This window comes from Periplaneta americana, chromosome 8 (genome assembly GCF_040183065.1).
Source record: "Periplaneta americana isolate PAMFEO1 chromosome 8, P.americana_PAMFEO1_priV1, whole genome shotgun sequence".
In the NCBI taxonomy this organism is placed as follows: Eukaryota; Metazoa; Arthropoda; class Insecta; order Blattodea; family Blattidae; genus Periplaneta; species Periplaneta americana.
This window is the reverse complement of record NC_091124.1, coordinates 154,565,040-154,584,773: the sequence shown is the minus strand read 5'-3', so window position 1 is coordinate 154,584,773 and position 19,734 is coordinate 154,565,040. Positions and strand designations below refer to the sequence as shown.

At 38.2% G+C, this 19,734-nt stretch overlaps 1 protein-coding gene across 2 annotated transcripts in view; it reads right to left on the bottom strand.

The window, feature by feature from the left end:
• LOC138705162 (uncharacterized) overlaps positions 1-19,734 on the bottom strand; it is a 265,170-nt gene that overhangs the window by 16,646 nt on the left and 228,790 nt on the right. For both annotated transcript variants that reach the window (XM_069833828.1, XM_069833829.1), the window contains 3 exons: positions 14,575-14,729; positions 5,356-10,000; positions 970-1,188 (listed from right to left, as the gene is read on the bottom strand). In XM_069833828.1, the coding sequence (XP_069689929.1) occupies positions 970-1,188; positions 5,356-10,000; positions 14,575-14,687 (4,977 nt within the window). In that variant the 5' untranslated portion in view covers positions 14,688-14,729. The remainder of the gene's footprint in view (positions 1-969; positions 1,189-5,355; positions 10,001-14,574; positions 14,730-19,734) is intronic.

Sequence of the window (19,734 nt, the reverse complement as noted above, 5' to 3'; positions counted from 1 at the left end):
CGATTGCTCAAAATTGTAACGTCCCATGCTTTTTAAGGGAATCAGTTGGGAAAGATGTAATTTATAATTCTCATAAATTTCTTCATTTTGTAAAATACTGTAAATATTTGGATAAACACTGCTTAAAAATTTGCTGAAAACGATGCTGCAATAATTTCCTTCTTACATTTTTTCATTTAGGAGTTAATTCAAAATTAATGAAAATCATAGATTTCAAACGTGGTACTGTAGTTTTTTAGGTAATGGTTATAGCCTACGTACCTACCTACCAACCTACCAATGTCAATAATGCGTTTAAAGCAGTCATAGACCCTTTAAATGGCTTTTAAGTTAAAATTTTTTGGTTTCAAGTTATTGGTATTTTCAGATTAAGGAAGAGAAGAAACAGAAGTTTTTATATTTTCTCCGTTATTGATTTTCTTTTTCGCATTTTTCACTTTAAGAAATAATAGTAACCAATAAACAATAACTTATATAACTGTGTAACATATCAAATTGGAGTTAATGAAATTATTTACGTTCTGAAGCCAAAAAACATTGGAAAATTGCCCAACCAGGCATTCTGTGCAAGAAATACAAAAAAATGTTCATTAAAGTTTCAGTTTCCACAAGAGAAAATAATATTATCTTCAAAATTAATATATATGTTACAGAAATTTTGAGGTGCCACACATCCACCATAAACACAGGAATGTTTTGAAGTAAATAAAACCAATTTAAAACAATCTAGATAAAAGTTGTATTTTTTTAAAGACTGTGAATTTTTTATTAAATATTTTTATCCTGCCCCTTCCAAATTTAAAAGAACAATTTCCCCACAGAACACTTAGCTTTGGTCCACTAAAGATTCAGCAAAAGTTTGAAAAAGATTGTCCAATAATTAAAGACTTTGAAGCCAAAAGGCTATGAAGGCCTTAAGATTAAGAGGCAAGAGATGAGCCTCAGTAAGCGAGAATACAAAGCGCTTACCTGGAAAATGTTGGCACTGAAGACAGCGAGCGGTGGGCGCAGTAGGATGCTGTTACCGCGCAGGTATTCCGGCACCTTCCCGCGGGTCTGGCGCTTGATGAGCAGGTTGGTGCGCCTACGCACTAGGTCGCCGATGTTGCTGAAGTTGGCTTCCTCGACGTGGCCGTCGTAGAACTGCTCTGCGCGCTGCTTGTAGAAGTCCAGTAGGCGACCTCTTGACTGCGAAACGCATTACATTTACATAATTATTTATTATGTTAGTTTTGTCCAGCCTTCTCAATTGATGCCCATAGGCGCAAGCGTGCGCTTTAGAGCTCAGTGTGCCTGTAACTCTCGTCGACAGGTTAGAGAACATACCAAACGAATGGGCTAGTCTACTAATAGAGGTTAGTGGCAGCCGTAGACCAGGGGTGTGCAACGCGCACATGTTATATGCAAGAGAACATACAGTAAATTTAACCCAGAATGGAGATATTTTTGAGTAAAAAAAAAAGTAATGGGGACGCACAGTGCATAATATGAAAAACATCACGAATTAAATTTTAAAAACATTGAATGTGACCACAAATTAGAACTGAACATAGAATTGACTTCTGAAGTACAGCAGTATATGAAATTAATTACGAATTGTATTAATTTTCATTTCTAATTTTTAAATATCAATCATCACATAACAGTTTATCATGTACTTTCCTATTTTGCACACTGCATTATCTGATAAAAAGTGTATGGCATTATCAGTTAGCTATGATGTGTCTCTCGACATTGCAAAGACGTGTCATCCTTTCTCTGATGGACTTTTAATTAAGAATTATATTCTAGACGCTGTAGCCAAGATACATCCCAATGATATAAGAAAGTACGAATATATATATATACAGGGTGTTTAAAAAATACGGGGCATAATTTCAGGTATGTATTTCCCACATGTAGACAATCAAAATAGTTCATTACAACATGTGTCTGGAAATGCTTCATTTCCGAGTTATGGCCTTCACAACATTGAAATTCACCGGAACGTTTTTCTTTCCGCAGGTCGTTGTCATTACAGAAGATGTTCAAAATGTCCACCTCCTGCTTGAATACAGACCTCACATCGATGTCTCATTGACCTGCGAACACGATCCCAAACTCCAGGAGTATTGCGTATGTCCTCAGAACATGCTACAATTCGATTCCGAAGGGATTCCAAATCAGGCACCGGAGACGAATAAACCAATGATTTTAAATGGCCCCACAAGTAGAAATCGAGAGGGTTCAGATCAGGTGAGCGTGGAGGCCAAGCAATTGAGCCACCTCTACCTATCCATCGATCAGGAAACCTTCGATCCAAGTACCTACACAACACTGAATGTAACCTTCGTCTCGGAATGAACTGCCAGAGTGCCCTCTTAATGTCTCCTTTGACGGCAACGGCCTGCGGAAAGAAAAACGTTCCGGTGAATTTCAATGTTTTGAAGGCCATAACTCGGAAATAAAGCATTTCCGGACACATGTTGTAATGAACTATTTTGATTGTCTACATGTAGGAAGTACATACCTGAAATTGTGCCCCGTATTTTTGAAACACCCTGTATATATATATATATATATATATATAAAATATTTATCCAAAAACGCTGTAGCTAAGAGGATACGAGAATTAACAGTGGATACTGAACGAAAAAAAAAAAAAAAACTTATAATATGTAAAGAATCAATTTGTTTCTCATTATTTCTTGGTTAAAGCGCAAACATGTTTGACACATCGTAGCTTGTATGTTTTGTTCGTGGTATAAATTAAAATCTCATAATTATAGAATAATAATACCTATATATCGAAATCGGTGGAAAAATATGATTTAGATTTTAGGTAGTACAAATACTATATATATATATATATATATATATATATATATATATATATATATATATATATATCTGGATGTTGAACACTTTAAAGTGCTTGTTATGTTATAATGTGACATTATACTTTTTGAGAGAATTTTGTTTATTTACGTTACTAATTTCAATCGTGTCATGTAACTTATATTTTTACAAAAGCAATTTAGAAAATAACCATGTATATCTACGTATTTAAAATGCTGTTGTTCATATCACATTTCGCCTACACGCATGACGCCCGCTTTCTATTTGTACCACTGATTTTCTATCCCTCTGTAATCAGCAGGACCCTACATGATTCACCTTGTCAATCTCCTAGCGTTGGGTGCCCGCGAATGATTTCAAGGTCATAAAATGCGCTTGCTTTTAAATCTCTGGTTATGTTCTAATGAAATGTCTATACACGAGAAAAATCAAGACATATTTGAAAAGGAATTTATATACTGCAGAAAAATTATGTAAATATACTTATCTATATAATAATAAGAAAGCAAGTATTTTAAAAAGTAATATTAGCCATAATAAAGGCAACTACAATTAATAATCATTTTCTCAATAGGTATGTTTGCAGTCACTATTAGATTCTTGTTCTCAGGCGAAAAGCAACTACTTCTTTCCATTTCATTAGGGTTGTATTGCATTTATTTTACATTCCATTGTATTCGTATATCGCTTCACAGCTAGAATATGGAACATGTCAAAAAATCTTAAGATTAGCCTAGTACAAAGTCTTAATTATAGTCACAGTCTAGTTGAAATATATACAGAAGAGTTTTATAATATAACTAGTAAACACAAGGGGTTAGTATCGATACTTAATACAAGACAGAAATATTCATGTAGTGTTGTTGAATGTCACGAATTCACCTACAGATAAAAAGGCATGAGAAATTAGATACCGGTACTTCTTTAATTTGGCCCTAAATAATCTTATGTTTCGAGCTTGTTTTTTATATTCATAGGCAGACTACTAAAAATTTTACTGCCATATAACGCACTCCTTTTTGACGGCACGATAGACTTGCCTATGGAGTAAGAAAGTCATTTTTGATGAGTATTTATGCTATGAACTGTTGCATTAGGCCTAGTTACAAAGTTTCACGATTACATACGAGGAAATTTGTTAATGAAAAAATATACTGACAAGCCATGGGCGTTACTTGTAGCTTATTTAAAAATAGTCCAACACGAGTCCCTAGATTTGGCACTTACTATTATTCTAATTATTATTTTTCTCAATATCTGTTACTGTTTTGTAACTATCTGTAGAATTTCCCCAGAGTATTATTTCAAAATTCATTATCGGGTGGAAGTATACAAAGTATATATTTTTTAAGGTATTGATATTTACTATCTCTTGCATAGATATACTCGTAATAGCGAAGGAGGCTGAATTTAGTTTGAGGGTAATATATTTGATACGATTTTTCCAATTTAACACATTATTTTAAGCCAAGAAATTTGGTTAGTTGCCGAGAGATGAATGAAAAGTAACAGAGACATATTCTGTAACGTATGCACTTTACTTTTACACTCCTTGCAAGGAAACACTGATTTTCTAAACGCGTTTATATATACAATTTAGTAAATTCTAGGTACCTACTATAGTGACCATGACGTATTTCACACTTAATTCTTCTCACAGCAGATTCAGTTTGACAGTTTGCTCATGATTTTATGCTTTACTTTTCCGATTTATTCTGCTGCCGTTGAACAATTTCTCTAAAGTTATTGCCTCATTATAAGTTTTCTTTCCACCAATAAGTACAAGAAATATGCACATGAAAGGTTTATAGTAGGATTTAAGTGAGATTCATAACTTTTAATTTATTTAAATATTAAATTGTTACGATAAAAGGTAGTTTCGGCATTGTAGGATTTATAATAATTCTAACTGAATCTCCGATTTTGCTCTGCAGAAAATAACAGTTATGATAACTTTTGTTAATTGTTTACATTAAAGCTAATTTCGTTACTTATAAAATAATTTGTGATTGAATCTCAATGTCAATCTGCAAGAAGTTAGTAATAGTAAGCAATAATAATAGGGGAGAGCCGGGTAGTATCGGACATCGGGTAATATCGGACAGTGAGTTTCTTTCATCTACCACATGATGATAATACCTGAATGACATGGTTACGTTTCTGTGATGTCGCATAGAGAAACGTAACCATGTCATTCAGGTACTACCATATGGTGGTAGATGAAAGAAACGCACTGTCCGATATTACCCGATGTCCGATGCTACCCGACTCTCCCCTAATAATTATAATAATAATAATAATAATAATAATAATAATAATAATAATAATAATAATAATAATAATAATAATAATAATGATGATGATGATGATAATAGCAATTATAATATGAATAAAGTAAAATGATACAAGCAAATTTTGTTATCTGTATTCATAACAGTATATAAATTATTAAAACTCAGAATAGTTATACAATTATGATTACAGAATTAACAGTAATCAAGTAATGTAACATCTCACCCTGTCACTGTAGAGCTCTCGAACGAAGGCTGCGGTAGCTATTCCCTGATTCTTGGTAAGAGCTACGGACTCGGTGACGTTCTTGAAGACCTGATGTGGGTTAAAGGTAACCATATCATCCAGACGTAGAATGTCGTTCATTTGACCCGACGTGGGACCACGGGCTCCAAGGAACACCATGGCGAGCAGCGAGGTCACGGCGAAGGGCGACATGATCAGACTACGAGATGTGGTCATGCCCTTGGCGGTAACGGCGGCCCAAAGACGGAAAGCCAACTCATTGCACAGTTCAGCGAAACTCCGCACATCCTCGTCGAGACCAACCGTCGAGGCCTCCAGACCCAGATTCTCCTTTGGCGCCGGTTCGAGATCGATCGTAGAGAAGTCCTGTGGCTCCTGTGGTCGACCCTTAACTCTGTTGTCCTTCACCGAGTCCTCGTTGAGGCCGCTAACCTTCAGAATTTCTGCAGTAGGAGTAGTGGCCTCTGTCGTCGTCACCCTGACTATAGGTCTGCGTGTGCTTCCAGCTGCAACTCTATCGTCAGGTCGCGAGGAAGAGACCTTCGTCCAAGCGATAATACCAGGCGTCGAAGAAGAGCTTGCGGGGACTCGTACGGTAGTACTGCTCAGTTGATCGTCTCTTTGGCTTAAGATCTCTACTTCTATCTCTTCCTTCTTCTGCACAACGTTCGTGGCATTGCTTTCAGTGATGGTATCCACTTTGGTTCCACTCCCAATAAAAGTAGGTCTTCCTGCAATTCTTTCCGAACTTCCATCTTCTGTAGTAGAAACTAAAGTTGCACCTATCTTTTCTTCATCGCGAACATTTTCCTTCACTTCAGTTTCTGCAGGAAATCTTTCCGTCATAATTTCCGCTTTATATTCAGTAGTGACTTCTGTTGTGATTTCCGTAGTTGTTTCATCCGGCTTCTCTGTGCTAATTTTATTGCCCACGACTGTCTTCAAACCAAAATCATCTTCAAAGTTGTCTGCAGGAGTTAGATCCATTCCTGCCACACTTATTTTGATCTTAGTTTCATTGTCCTGTGAGCTTTCAACTTGTTTATCTGCTAGGATGGTTTCATTCTTTGTGCTCTGCAAGATTTCTGTGCTTGCAGAATGAGTTGTTGGTTCTTCCTTCTGGGTTGTTGTGTCTATTTTCGAAACTTGAGTTGTTTCAATATCAGATACAGTAGTTGTTTCTTGGATGACTGTAGTAGTAGTAGTTCTTCCAGAATCTTCATTTTCTGCAACATAAGAATTTTCTGTACCAATTTTGTTCGTTGTCACTTCAGATGGTTTCAAGGTAGTATTACTCTGCACTGATTCTTCAACTATGTCATTATCTTCTTTCTTATATTTGGTCAACATAATCGTAGAAGATTCTGGACTTTCTTTTGTAGTTTGTGTTGAAAACTCAGTTGTGTCCATGGCCACAAAGCTTGTTATTTCAGTAGCTGACGTCTCCACTTCACTTGCTTTGGTCGTTATGGACGTTTCTTCTATGTTGCTTGCGCTTGCCTCGGTGACGGTCTTGACATCGAATCTCTCTTCTTCTACAGTTGTCTCTGTAGTGCTAGTTATCTCTATTTCCGTTACACTGGTCTCGCTACTTACAGGTGTAGTGGTTGTGACTACATGTTCTGTTGTAGTTACGCTTTTCTCCAATAAATCAGACGTTGTGGATGTTTCCCTCTCTGGTTTCTTCTCAAAAGCTTGAGCATTGGTCTTCAAGAGTTCCTGATTGGTGCTGGCACCAGCGAGTAGTTCAGTGTTGATATTTTGTACGATCTTTTCTTTAATTATCTCGTCAGTTACTTTATTTTGTCCTAACTTGTTTACTTTTTCCATTTCTATATTAACTTTCTTGATGTCTTCCTCCTCATTTGTTTTACTGCCAGAATTATTGTTCTCAACTTTATCTCCAAGTTTGACTTCGTCAGTTTGTACAGTAGTTGCTACTGTACTTGTAAACGTATCTGTTGTGCTTTGTTCTTGTGTAGTGCTAACATGGACTGTCGATGGTTGTCCTGAGCTTTCCTTTTCTATTAAACTAGTCGATGGGCGAGATGTCGTTTCCGTCACGAACTCTGTGGTAATTGTGTTCTGCTGGTTCGCTTCAGCGCTAATGCTTGTAGAGTCGGTTGCTACAGGCTCTTGAGTAGTGACTTTAATTGGTAGTTTCTTTGTTATTTCTGTTGTCAGCATGTTGTTAGCAAGTGTTGTAATCTTGTTTCGATCTGTGCTGATTTCGTAAGTAGCATCAGTTATACTAGTTTTAACGCTAGAGTCATCAACGCTCTTTTGTGTGGTGGTGGTGGTTGTTGTTGTGGTGGTGGTAGTGGAGGAAGTTGCGTTCTTGGTAAAAAATAAATCTCCATCTCCATAGTCGATAGTGGTAGCTGCTCCTTCTACATCTGCAACCTGAGACAAAACTCCCAACACCGATTCAGCGAGTTCAAAGGGCATATCAAGATTTTCTGTTGGTAATGTCTCAACACCAACTGGAGACTCTATTTTCGTTGGAATAAATCCTGAAGCCTCGTTGATAAGTAAGTTTTCAATTTCGTTGTTCTTAGTGGTGGACAACGGTGGCATTTGAGTAGTTGTTTGTTTTATCTTTACTCCAGTAGTTTTTAACAGTTCGATGGTTGACATGGAAGGATTTTCTTCGTTGATAATTGGAGAAGAGCTGGGCTTAGAGCTAGTGGTTTGTGGTCTAGTTGTTACTGTGAATGTGCTAATGCGAGGTGGTTGTGTTGTTTTCGTAGGACTTGGTGTGGTCCGCAGAGGTTTAGTAGGTTTTCTAGTCTGAGTTGCACTAGAATCCGTAGTAGTCACTGGTTTTCTGTAAGGTTTCTGAGGTCTGGTTGTAATATTTTCTTTCTGGGTTGTTGGAACTGGAGTAGTCGTAGTGGATGTCGTTCTGCGTTGTTCCGTGGTTTTGACTGGTGTAGACTTAGTCACCGTGCTGGCAATTTCAACTCTCTCCGTAGACGGAGGATTCTTTGCCGCGCTGAAAGTTGACGTATTTGCGTCTATCTTATTAATCGGAGTGAATAATTGTACGAATGCTTGTGCGGCAGCATAATCTTCTTCTGACTGCGACTGAGTGCTGCTCGATTCTACTGTGGAGGCTGTAGACGCTGTAATATTTGTAGTAAACTTAGTTGTCGAAGTCCTGGGTGGCATTGTTGTAGAAATACCAATAACTTTCTGAGTAACTGGAACCACACTGCTGGCCTCAGGCTTTCGAGTTATGGCAGATGTAGACTCGACGTTGGCAGTAGTAGAACTAGACAGTGGTATCTTAAATGTTGTGTAAATTGGTTTGTGTGTCGTAGAAGCTGTGGGATTACTTTCAATTCCTTGAACACTTCCAGTTAAAATTGAAACATTTTCGATTGTAAGAGATGGTTTGGTCGGCTTTGCTGCAATGTTCACAGTAAAATTATTGGCTGGTTTAGGCTTTGTTGTTGTAGTAGATGGAGTTGTGGAAGTCTTATATGTAATCGTTGTAGGCAGAGAAGTTGTTGATGACGGACGTGGTGATGGCTCTTCTGAAGACGCTGATATCAGCGATACTTGTGATTGTAAGCCTGTTAATGTGGATATTTTCAATGGTGCTTGTGATGCCATAAACGTTGACTGCAAGGTTGACGAAGGTACTAACGATGCAGTTGACGATGGCGATTGAGACGATGTGGCCAATGGAGGGGAACTTGCTGAGGTTGGCGATTTAGTAGTCAATACAGTCGTGGTCGTCTTCACTGTAGTTGAAGGACTTACTGAAGTTGATACTACGCTTGATGTTGAACTTGGAGATTGCGTCGGTGTTGATAAAGTAGGAGAATGTGACAACTTATTGATATCCACCGAACTCGCCGCTTCTTCTACGTTATATAAGTCAGAAGCAACAGCAGGCCTGGCTGTCTCAGTGGTCGTCACTGTGGTTGTAGGTCTTCGAGTAGTAGTCAGAATAACTCGTTGCGTGGTAGTTGTGGTCCTCTCAGTTGGTACAGAAGAACTGATACTCAACTTCTCTGTCGTGGTCTGAGAAGGTCTGGTGGTCTGAGTATTGCTGCTCGAACTGCTCATCATTCCTGGCAGAATCTTGTCCCATGCTGAAGACGAGCTTAACGGTCCAACTGTAGACGGAGAGGGTGGCAATGATGTTGGCTTTGGTAAATGTGTTTTATTCTTGGAAGCTTCTAGTTCACTCTTCAAGACATTCTGCACGCTGGCCACTACGTCGTGAACACCAGGAACTGGCGGGGATAGCTCTCCCATGTCCGTAGCTTCAGCCGTCTCCTCTGCCACCTTGTCCGTCACTGTGGACGAAGCGGCAGCAGAAGGCTCCCCTGGGAGATTCTGGTGGTAGTAGTTAGGGCGTCCTGGTTCGCCGATGTCGCTTTCACCGTTGGCGATGATACTCTGGATTTCTTCCAACGTCATCAGCCGCTTCACGAGGTCTCCTGCCTCGTCAAAAGTGTAAAATTCATACCGGTCTGGATTCAGAAGTCCCGCGGGACTCCCCACCATGGCAGCGGCAGTGGGTTTCGGCACAGGTCGTCCCGCAGCGTCTGCGAAGTATTTCTTAGTGCCATTGCCCAGATCCATTATTACGGATACAGATGTAACCACGCTGAAACCAATCACATGTCTAGTTACGTAACTACATTAATACTACACTAAATTACATTTCATGGTCTTAGTAATAGAGTCATTCCTAACAGGTTTGGAGAAACTTCTTACTACTTATATTTACGAGAGTATCAAGAACTAATAAATGTAAAATAAATGTAAAAGTTTAAAAATAGAGGATGTAGGCAGACTTTAACAATGATCAATGACTCAGACTATGAGTTGAAAAAACAACTAACTAGTAGATGTCTACAATTTTCATTTTCAGATCTGATCGCAAGAAATTTCATCCGCACAACTAATGTATGACTTATCAATAATTAATTTGATAGACATAACACACTGACTTTCAAAACAAAACGCAATTTATCTTCGTATATTGTAAGAATATATATCTTTCAACCTTAATGTACATTGGAAAATCTTCTATTCCGCTATGCACAACACATGGGAGAAAACAACGCAATTAAACCATTGAACATAACCTCAAATTGTAGCACACGACTTTAAAGACACGGCGTAATCACTGCGATAGCTATAAACCCACTAAATACCTTCGTTTCTTAATTATGCGAAAGATAATATTTTATCTGATATTTTCACACGAAATTATCACGTAGTCCAGTGGTACCACCATTATGTTACACTACGCGAGAAAGCACAAATAGATTTACACTGAAACGAAGAAAGGAGTTTCTTCGTTTCAGAGTTAATCTATTTATGTGCCTATCCACCCTAAAAGCGTACATGCAAGGTATAACATCAAAATGGGAATCCCGAACACAAGCTGATTTTCGAGAAATAAAATATCAATGCCTACCTCTATTCCGCCAAAATTTTCACCGAAATAACTCCGCCATATGTGTAGTGAGAATAAATCTGATAAATACGGCGAATAGAGCTCCTAGAACTCTGTAGTGCAAAGGACAACTCTCTGTCCCCAGGCATATGGACGGTAGATGCCGGCAAATTTTCAAAAAATGGTAATTTTGACTTTCCAAAGCAGACTTTACTCTACACAAGGAGAACGAAGCGTCTCAGAGACCCGCCCTTTTCACTGTAGGAACCCCGCATGTTAACTATTAATCACCAATGAAATCGAGCAAATCCGTTGCACTTTTTTCTGAACTTGTTTCAGACTACCTAAAAGGTTTCAGTTTCTAATCTCGGAAACAATGGCGAAATAGAGGAACGGGATGCGGTGTTGTATTCTCCCTCGACATACTTCGGACACGATACCATCAAAGTAGGAATCCCGAACACAAGCTGACTTTCGAGAGAAAAAAAAATATTCCGCCAACATTCTCGCCCCCATAACTCCGCCGTATGTGTAGTGAGAACAAATCTGATAAGAGCGGCGAATAGATCTCCTCGAACTCTCTCTGTAGTGCAAAGGACAACCCTTTGCCTCCAGGCATATGGACGGTAGAGGCCGGAAAATTTTGAAAACATGATTTTAACTTTCCAAAACAGACTATTTACTACACGAGGAGAACGAAGCGTCTCAGAGACATGCCCTTTTCACTGTAGCAACTCTGCATGTTTACTAGTAATGACCAAAAAAAGAAAAAATCGAGCAAACCCGTTGCATTTTTTCTAAACTCGTTTCTGACTACCTAAAAGGTTTCAGTCTCTAATCTCCGTAAATAATGGCGAAATCGAGGAACAACATGCGGTATTGTATTTCCCCTCGACATAATTTACAGTTTAAATTACACTTGTGGGTTCAAAGAGTTATATCATTTGAAAATTCATATCAATAATTACTATTGCTAATCACAGTGCTATTATATTTTTATTTGCTGCCATCTTGAAAACTATGGAACTTTTACACTTAAGTTCAAGAGTATTCTGAGCATACTGTTGATTTTAAATTCCAGAATGATCGCCATACTTCGTTCCATAATGTCTGAAAGGAGAAGTAAACATTACCGGTAGAGGAAGAGAGAAGTTATAATTAATTGCTATTCAACCAATGGCAGAGATCTCCTTCCACTCTTGTCTTGAAGTTGGTCGGCATGAAGCGTTCTACCACACACCCAACTTCAAAACAAGCGTGGAATGAGATATCTGCCATTGGTTTAATAGAAATTATTAATATATTTCTCTCCTCCTGTGTCGGCAATGTTTACTTCTCCTGTCAGACATTATGAATTGAGATTATAATAGTTATTACAAGTTTAAACACAATGTTCCGATCTTCTTGGAAAGTCTATTTTACTAAAACTAAATTTAAATTATAGCCTACTTACTGTTGAAATGACATTATGCAATTCAGTACATAATTTATGTTTCATAGCATTGCATAGAGACGAATTGCGTTTAATCGCACAAATGTTAATGTCGTTTGACATACCTACTTCTAAGTGTAGACTTCCTGGATATAGGCCTATATCAGTAATTTTTGTCAAGTGTTCCTTCTGTAGTGTATTCCTTTGTTTGAACAATGACGGAAATTGTTACAAAAAATTTATTCTTGAGACTATAGTATAGGTGCAGTCCCATAGTAGTAGCCTTTTGTTAGTAGGTTGTTTTACGACGCTTTATCAACATCTTAGGTTATTTAGCGTCTGAATGAGATGAAGATGATAATGCTGATGAAATGAGTCCGTGGTCCAGTACCGAAAGTTATCCAGCATTTTCTCGTATTGGGTTGAGGGAAAACCCCGGAAAAACCTCAACCAGGTAACTTTCCCCGACCGGGAATCTAACCCGGGCCACCTGATTTCGCAGCCAGGCGCACTAACCGTTACTCCACAGGTGTGAACGTCCCATAGTATCATATATGATACGTGTTAGGCCCTTTTTACATGTGATGTGTTATTTTTACATTTTTTGTGCGTAACAATAATATCAAGGAATAATAAATGAATTTCATAAATTAAACTTGCATGTCATTTTATCTTGGATCTGACAACCATGTCTTCACGTGCCTTGTGGCACCAGAAATGAAAGTGACGAATTCAGTCCTATTAGGTGGTCCTTCAGGTTAGCGGTTAAAACGGAGTTCAGAAACAGACGTCACGGAGCTGTCAGAGGTCGCTTGTTTGGGTGTAAGTGTAAGGTTCCTGAGACAAATAACACCATGTATATCTTTAACGTCACCATATTAATTCTTGTTAACGACACTTGATTTCGGTAGTGCACTACTGTAGCCTGCATTCGCTTGCCATGTAGTGATGAAATGAATTACTAGCTGTCCGCTGACATTTACGAGTGACCATTTTGCTGTTGTGTGTTGATAGTGAAAGGCTGTTTTTATATCAAGGTAAGAGGCAATATTTTATTTTGTGTGCTGATCAAATAATAACTATATTAAACTACGGTATATATTTTTGTGATCCTTAAACATTCTTCTATGCAGAGAAAGTATTTGCTATCTATAAAATTTGAAAATGTTAGAGAAACAGGCGGGTAATGTAATCAAGTATTCAGTAGCGCTTTGACGCCACGTGGCGTTAAAGGTCTACAGTTAAAATTTTAAGTTATGTTAGTACGGTATTCATTTGTTTAACGATAGTCCTCAGGTTTTAATAGTATTTTCATTGCTTTTATATTCATATTGTATGACGTATTTACACGGTAAGTGTGGAAACATAAGGAAGAACACTAACCTTTCAACTTACAAATGTTCAGAATGTACACAGTGATGATATTGCTTAACAGACTCTAATTTTTTTTTTTTTTTTTGTTTTACTTGTGGAAAACATCCATATTTAACTAAGGTTAATGCTTTTGTGTTTATAACTTTGTACTGTGTCTCGTTGTCTCTGTTGTTGAAAGTAGGAGTTACCGGAAAACATATTTTCCTAATCCATCTGGTGTTTCAGCTTCAGATTAAGAATGTTTCATTAGTGATTCTGTATCTTTTACTAATAGAAACTCAAATGTAGTTCCTTAGTTCAATTTGTGTTCCTTAGGAAAAATAATTCATTAATAACTCTAAGTGTATAAGTTAATAGAAAACAGGTGGCGTTAATTGGACAAGCTGTTCCTAATAACGCCAGTATACAAAGTTTTCCTATTTGAGTTGTAATTCTTCTCCAGTACACACTATCACCACTTTCATTGTGTATTTTCTAACGATAAGATTGAAGGTTCCCTGTCATAATTTCTGTGTTTGTACATAACTTATATCCAAAGCAAGAGTGGCTGAAGTGTTAAGGTGGCGTTATTTGGTACGTGTATTTTTTTTACTAGGTTATTTTACGACGCTTTATCAACAGCTTAGGTTATTTAGCGTCTGAATGAGATTAAGGTGATAATGCCGGTGAAATGAGTCCGGGGTCCAGCACCGAAAGTTACCCAGCATTTGCTCATATTGGGCTGAGGGAAAACCCCGGAAAAAACCTCAACCAGGTAACTTGTCCCGACCGGGAATCGAACCCGGGCCACCTGGTTTTGCGGCCAGACGTGCTACCCGTTACTCCACAGGTGTGGACGTGGTACGTGTACCTTACTCATTATAACTCATTTCATTGCTCTGATGAATAATGAAACAACTAGTGTTAGTCGTGAAGGGCCTTCAAATGAGACTTCACAAAGTGAATTTGACACAGTCGGAGTCTGTATTACCTGGACCCAAGGACACGTCTCGATTCATCTGATTCAACCTCCTCTGCGTTCGGGAAAGGTAGGGCGAGTGCCACGGTGCAGCATAGCAGCAGGGGCAGCCAGCGCCTCGGCATGGCTGCAGCAATCTTGCGTTGTCACTCAAAGCAGACTCGTATCTGAAACAAGCGTTGAAGAGTCAAATAAATCAACAGAACAAAAAGAAATATCATTAAGTCAGCAGATGGTCAGGAAAACACTGTCCACACATAGCCTCTCAGGTCCATCATGTCTGCAAGTTTTATGGAAAATTCATCTTCAAATATTGCCGTAAGAAATATGATTTTTCTATATAATTTTTATGGATTAGCAAAATATTTGCTTCAAGGTTGGTTCTCGCCACTTTTTTTTTGTTGCAAAGAGTTGCAGAAGACTTGTCTGTTGTCTAACGAAAACCAACAACAGTTTACCCGAAAATTCCATAAAATATCATGCTACGTAATCTGAAAAAATTATTTTAAAAGTTTCCGGAAGCAGTTCTATTGAACAGTTTTAATTAAGGAATACAACTACTACCACTCCCGCTGCTACTACTACTATTACTACTACTCCCGCTGCTACTACTACTACTTCCGCTGCTACTTCTACTACTACTCCCGCTATTTCTACTACTACTTCCGCTGCTACTTCTACTACTACTTCCGCTGCTACTTCTACTACTACTCCCGCTGCTACTACTACTACTACTCACGCTACTTCTACTACTACTTCCGCTGCTACTTCTACTACTACTCCCGCTACTTCTACTACTACTTCCGCTGCTACTTCTACTACTACTCCCGCTACTTCTACTACTACTTCCGCTGCTACTTCTACTACTATTCCCGCTACTTCTACTACTACTTCCGCTGCTACTTCTACTACTACTCCCGCTACTTCTACTACTACTTCCGCTGCTACTTCTACTACTACTCCCGCTACTTCTACTACTACTTCCGCTGCTACTTCTACTACTACTCCCGCTACTTCTACTACTACTTCCGCTGCTACTTCTACTACTACTCCCGCTACTTCTACTACTACTTCCGCTGCTACTTCTACTACTACTCCCGCTACTTCTACTACTACTCCCGCTACTTCTACTACTACTTCCGCTGCTACTTCTACTACTACTCCCGCTGCTACTACTACTACTGCCTCCGCTGCTACTACTACTACTGCTACTACTACTACTGCTGCTACTACTACTACTACTGCTACTGCTCCTACTACTACTGCTACTACTGCTACTGCTCCTACTACTACTGCTACTACTGCTCCTACTACTACTGCTACTACTACTACTACTACTACTACTACTACCTCCGCTGCTACTACTACTACTGCCCTCTGCTCCTACTACTGCTGCTGCTACTACTACTACTACTACTTCCGCTGCTACTTCTACTACTGCTACTACTCCAGCTGGTACTACTACTACTCCTTCTACTACTACTACTACTGCTGCTGCTACTACTACTGCTGCTGCTACTATTACTACTACTCCCGCTGCTACTACTACTACTATTACTACTACTACCTCCGCTGCTACTACTACTACTTCCGCTGCTACTTCTACTACTGCTGCTGCTACTATTACTACTACTCCCGCTGCTACTACTACTACTATTACTACTACTACCTCCGCTGCTACTACTACTACTGCTACTACTACTACTTCCGCTGCTACTTCTACTACTGCTACTACTCCAGCTGGTACTACTACTACTCCTTCTACTACTGCAGCTGCTACTGATACTCCCGCTGCTACTACTACTGCTACTACTACTTCCGCTGCTACGTCTATGTACTACTGCTGCTGCTACTATTACTACTACTCCCGCTGCTACTACTACTGCTGCTACCGTTACTACTACTACTACTGCTGCTACCGCTACCGCTACTACTACTACTACCATACTATCGCTACTACTACCACCGCTACCACTACCACTACTACTACTACTACTACCACTATTAATAATAATAATAATAATAATAATAATAATAATAATAATAATAATAATAATAATGGTACTAACAGAATGGAATGGAATAAACTAGAACTGGGGATGGAGCGAGTAGAACTGTTGAGTAACTCGGTTCTAGCGGTTAATGTGCTTCCAGCAGAGCACAAAAACTACTCGGTTAACCGTAGCCGTTACCGGTCAGTTCAAACAGAGTTCACGTGTTTCAGGCAACGACTTAGGTACTATTGTATTTAAATGTTTTCTGCTGCAGGACAAATTATTTCCGACAGGAGATCATCCTGATCCCCAAGGCGGGCTGAAACTCTACTTTTTTTTTTAAAGAAATTCAGCCTACATACCACGTGTCAAGTGGGCCTAATGAACACTGGCAGACTGTACATATTATTATTATTATTATTATTATTATTATTATTATTATTATTATTATTATATTAGAGTGTTTGATTAATATTTAAATATATTTAAAAAAGGGAAGTGCATTATATTTTTCTATTTGTTTTTATTGGATTTATATTACCTCATCAGTCATCATTTTATTTGTATTTATTTCTACGATTTACGTTACTTAATTACTTTGATTTATCAATAAGTAATATTACTTTTCACCAAAGTGAAAATGGTTATAATTATAAAAGGCTAGCATTATGTTTATCTGTTCAAGGTTCCGCGTTTTATTGATTATTTTATCCACTTTCCGCAATAGTAAATAATTTTTTAAGTGCTTTAGGCAGCGCTTCATGGAGCCGTTTCTTTCTATCTTCCTTTTTACTTAGCTGCAGCGTTTAACGTTTACCTCACATGTTAATTCGTAGTTGCATTAGATTATTTATTAGCCGTTAATATTATACATTACTTTATCAATTTTATTTCGTCTGTCATTTATAACAACAATGAAGGTTCATATAAAATAACTCTGAAAATAGCTGTAATCGCGCAAATGAAATCTGCAACCGCCATTTTGCAATGAAGCGAAGCCTTTTTTTCTGGTCAATTGGCAAAGCCAAACCTTTACTACAACGCTTTTAAAACACGTTTGGTGTCACTTTCAAAGTACGTACTCAATCTATCCAAATATTAAATCTGCCGCCAAAAATTTGTACTCGGTACTGTACTCGGATCAACCGAGTAATGACGTCACAGTACCCGCTCCGAACCGAACCGCTCCGTCCCCAACTCTAGAATAAACTGACAGGATTCCTAAAGAAAATTGGCGTGGATTGGAAAGAGAGGAGACTGTTCAGTAAGTTTTAGGGTCTATATGAAACGAATCAAAGTCAGGATAGGAGAAGAAATGTCAGGAGGAAGTGAAATAAGGAGAGGAGTACGACAAGGATGCTCTTTATCACCTACCCTGTTCAACATCTACTTGGAGGATTTAGTGAAGGACTGTTTTCAGAACATGGGAGGAGTGATAGCAGGAGGAAAAAGAATAAAGTGTATAAGATTTGCTGATGATATGGCGTTGTTAGCAGGAGAGGAGATGATACTAAGGGATATGCTACTGGAGCTAAATGAGAGCTGTGAGCAGTGTGGAATGAAGATAAATGCCAACAAGACAAAGACCATGGTCATAGGGAAAAAAGTAAAGAAGGTAAACTTGCGTATTATATGAGGCAGTAGAGCAAGTGAACAGCTTCATATACTTGGGGTGTACTATAAGCAGTAACATGAGCTGTTGTCAAGAAGTGAAAAGGAGAATAAGAATGGCAAAGGAAGCTTTTAATAAAAAAGGAGCATCTTCTGCGGACTTCTGGGGAAAGAAGTAAGGAAGAGACTAGTGAAGTGCTTTTTTTGGAGTGTGTGAGTGTGTAGGGGACAGAAAAGTGGACATTACGACGAAATGAAGAGAAACGACTAGAAGAATTTGGAGTGTGGATATGGAAGAGGATGCAGCGTGTGAAGTGGACAGACAGAATAAGAAACGAAGCTGTGTTGAAAAGAGTGGATGAAGAAAGAAAGGAAAAGGAATTGGCGGGTCACTGGTTGAGAAGAAACTGCCTGCTGAAGGATGCTCTTGAAGGTATGGTAAACGGGAGAAGAGTTCGGGGCAGAAGAAGATATCAGATGATAGACGACATGTGGATCATATGAGGAGACAAAGAGGAAGGCAGAAAATAGGAAAGACTGGAAAATGCTGCGTTTACAGTGAAAGACTTGCCCTTGGACAGAACACTATGAATGAATGAATATTAACAAATTATCTTATAACTATCTTATGACATTTCGAACTTAGTGTCACCTTCAAAGGCATAATTTCTTCAGTAAGCGTAATTATTATATATACCGTACTTCGCTGGATCCAAGAATTTTTGTCCATTCAATATTGTTTGATCCTTGATTCCAAGGCGCATTTATTTGGTTCGAAAAAGTCACGACTTTCAGTCATTTATACGGATAAACTATCAAAAAATATTTTTTGTATAAAGAAAGTAAAATAGATTTATGCAGTTTAGTAACTGATTCAACTAATTTAATAATGTATTATTGCTAATACACTATCTAATTATAATATAGTAGAGGAGTATCTGTCTGACATCAGAGAACTTACAACCTCCTTGAAGCAAGAACTACCGGTAATATGTTTTTGGAACCTTCGCGGTTCTTTCATTATGCTTCAAACTTTGCCCGTATTTTCGAAAGAAGGAGCTCTTAAATTTAGTAAAGGAATGGCTATTCTCTTCAGCCTGCTATTAAAGCAAAATATTAAACATAACAGGCCTATAACTGATTTGAAACTTTTACAATTAGCTTACATTTTATTTCTACTTACCCCTGACTATTCAAATCTATTATTGTTATTGAAGTCTGATATAATCAAAAGTGATCTGATTATATTTTATAATTTTTATACAGATACTATGTCCCTCTAAGTTTAAACTTTTTGTCTAGGACTCTGTCGTTTATTTCTTCTATCTCTATTTTTTTTTGTAAATCTAAAGAAAGATCTAGCATCTTTTGCCAAGCGTAGTTTTTACAGAAGAATACAGAACAAACAATTCCACATTTCCCTGACACTGTGTGTACAACAATGAGAATAATCCTTACGACTTACACCCCATATCTGTTGAAGAACAAAACTCATGTCACAATTAACCGCACAATGCCTCACGTCATCCTCGCTGCCTACAGAGTTACAGACCCTGCCGCTAGACAG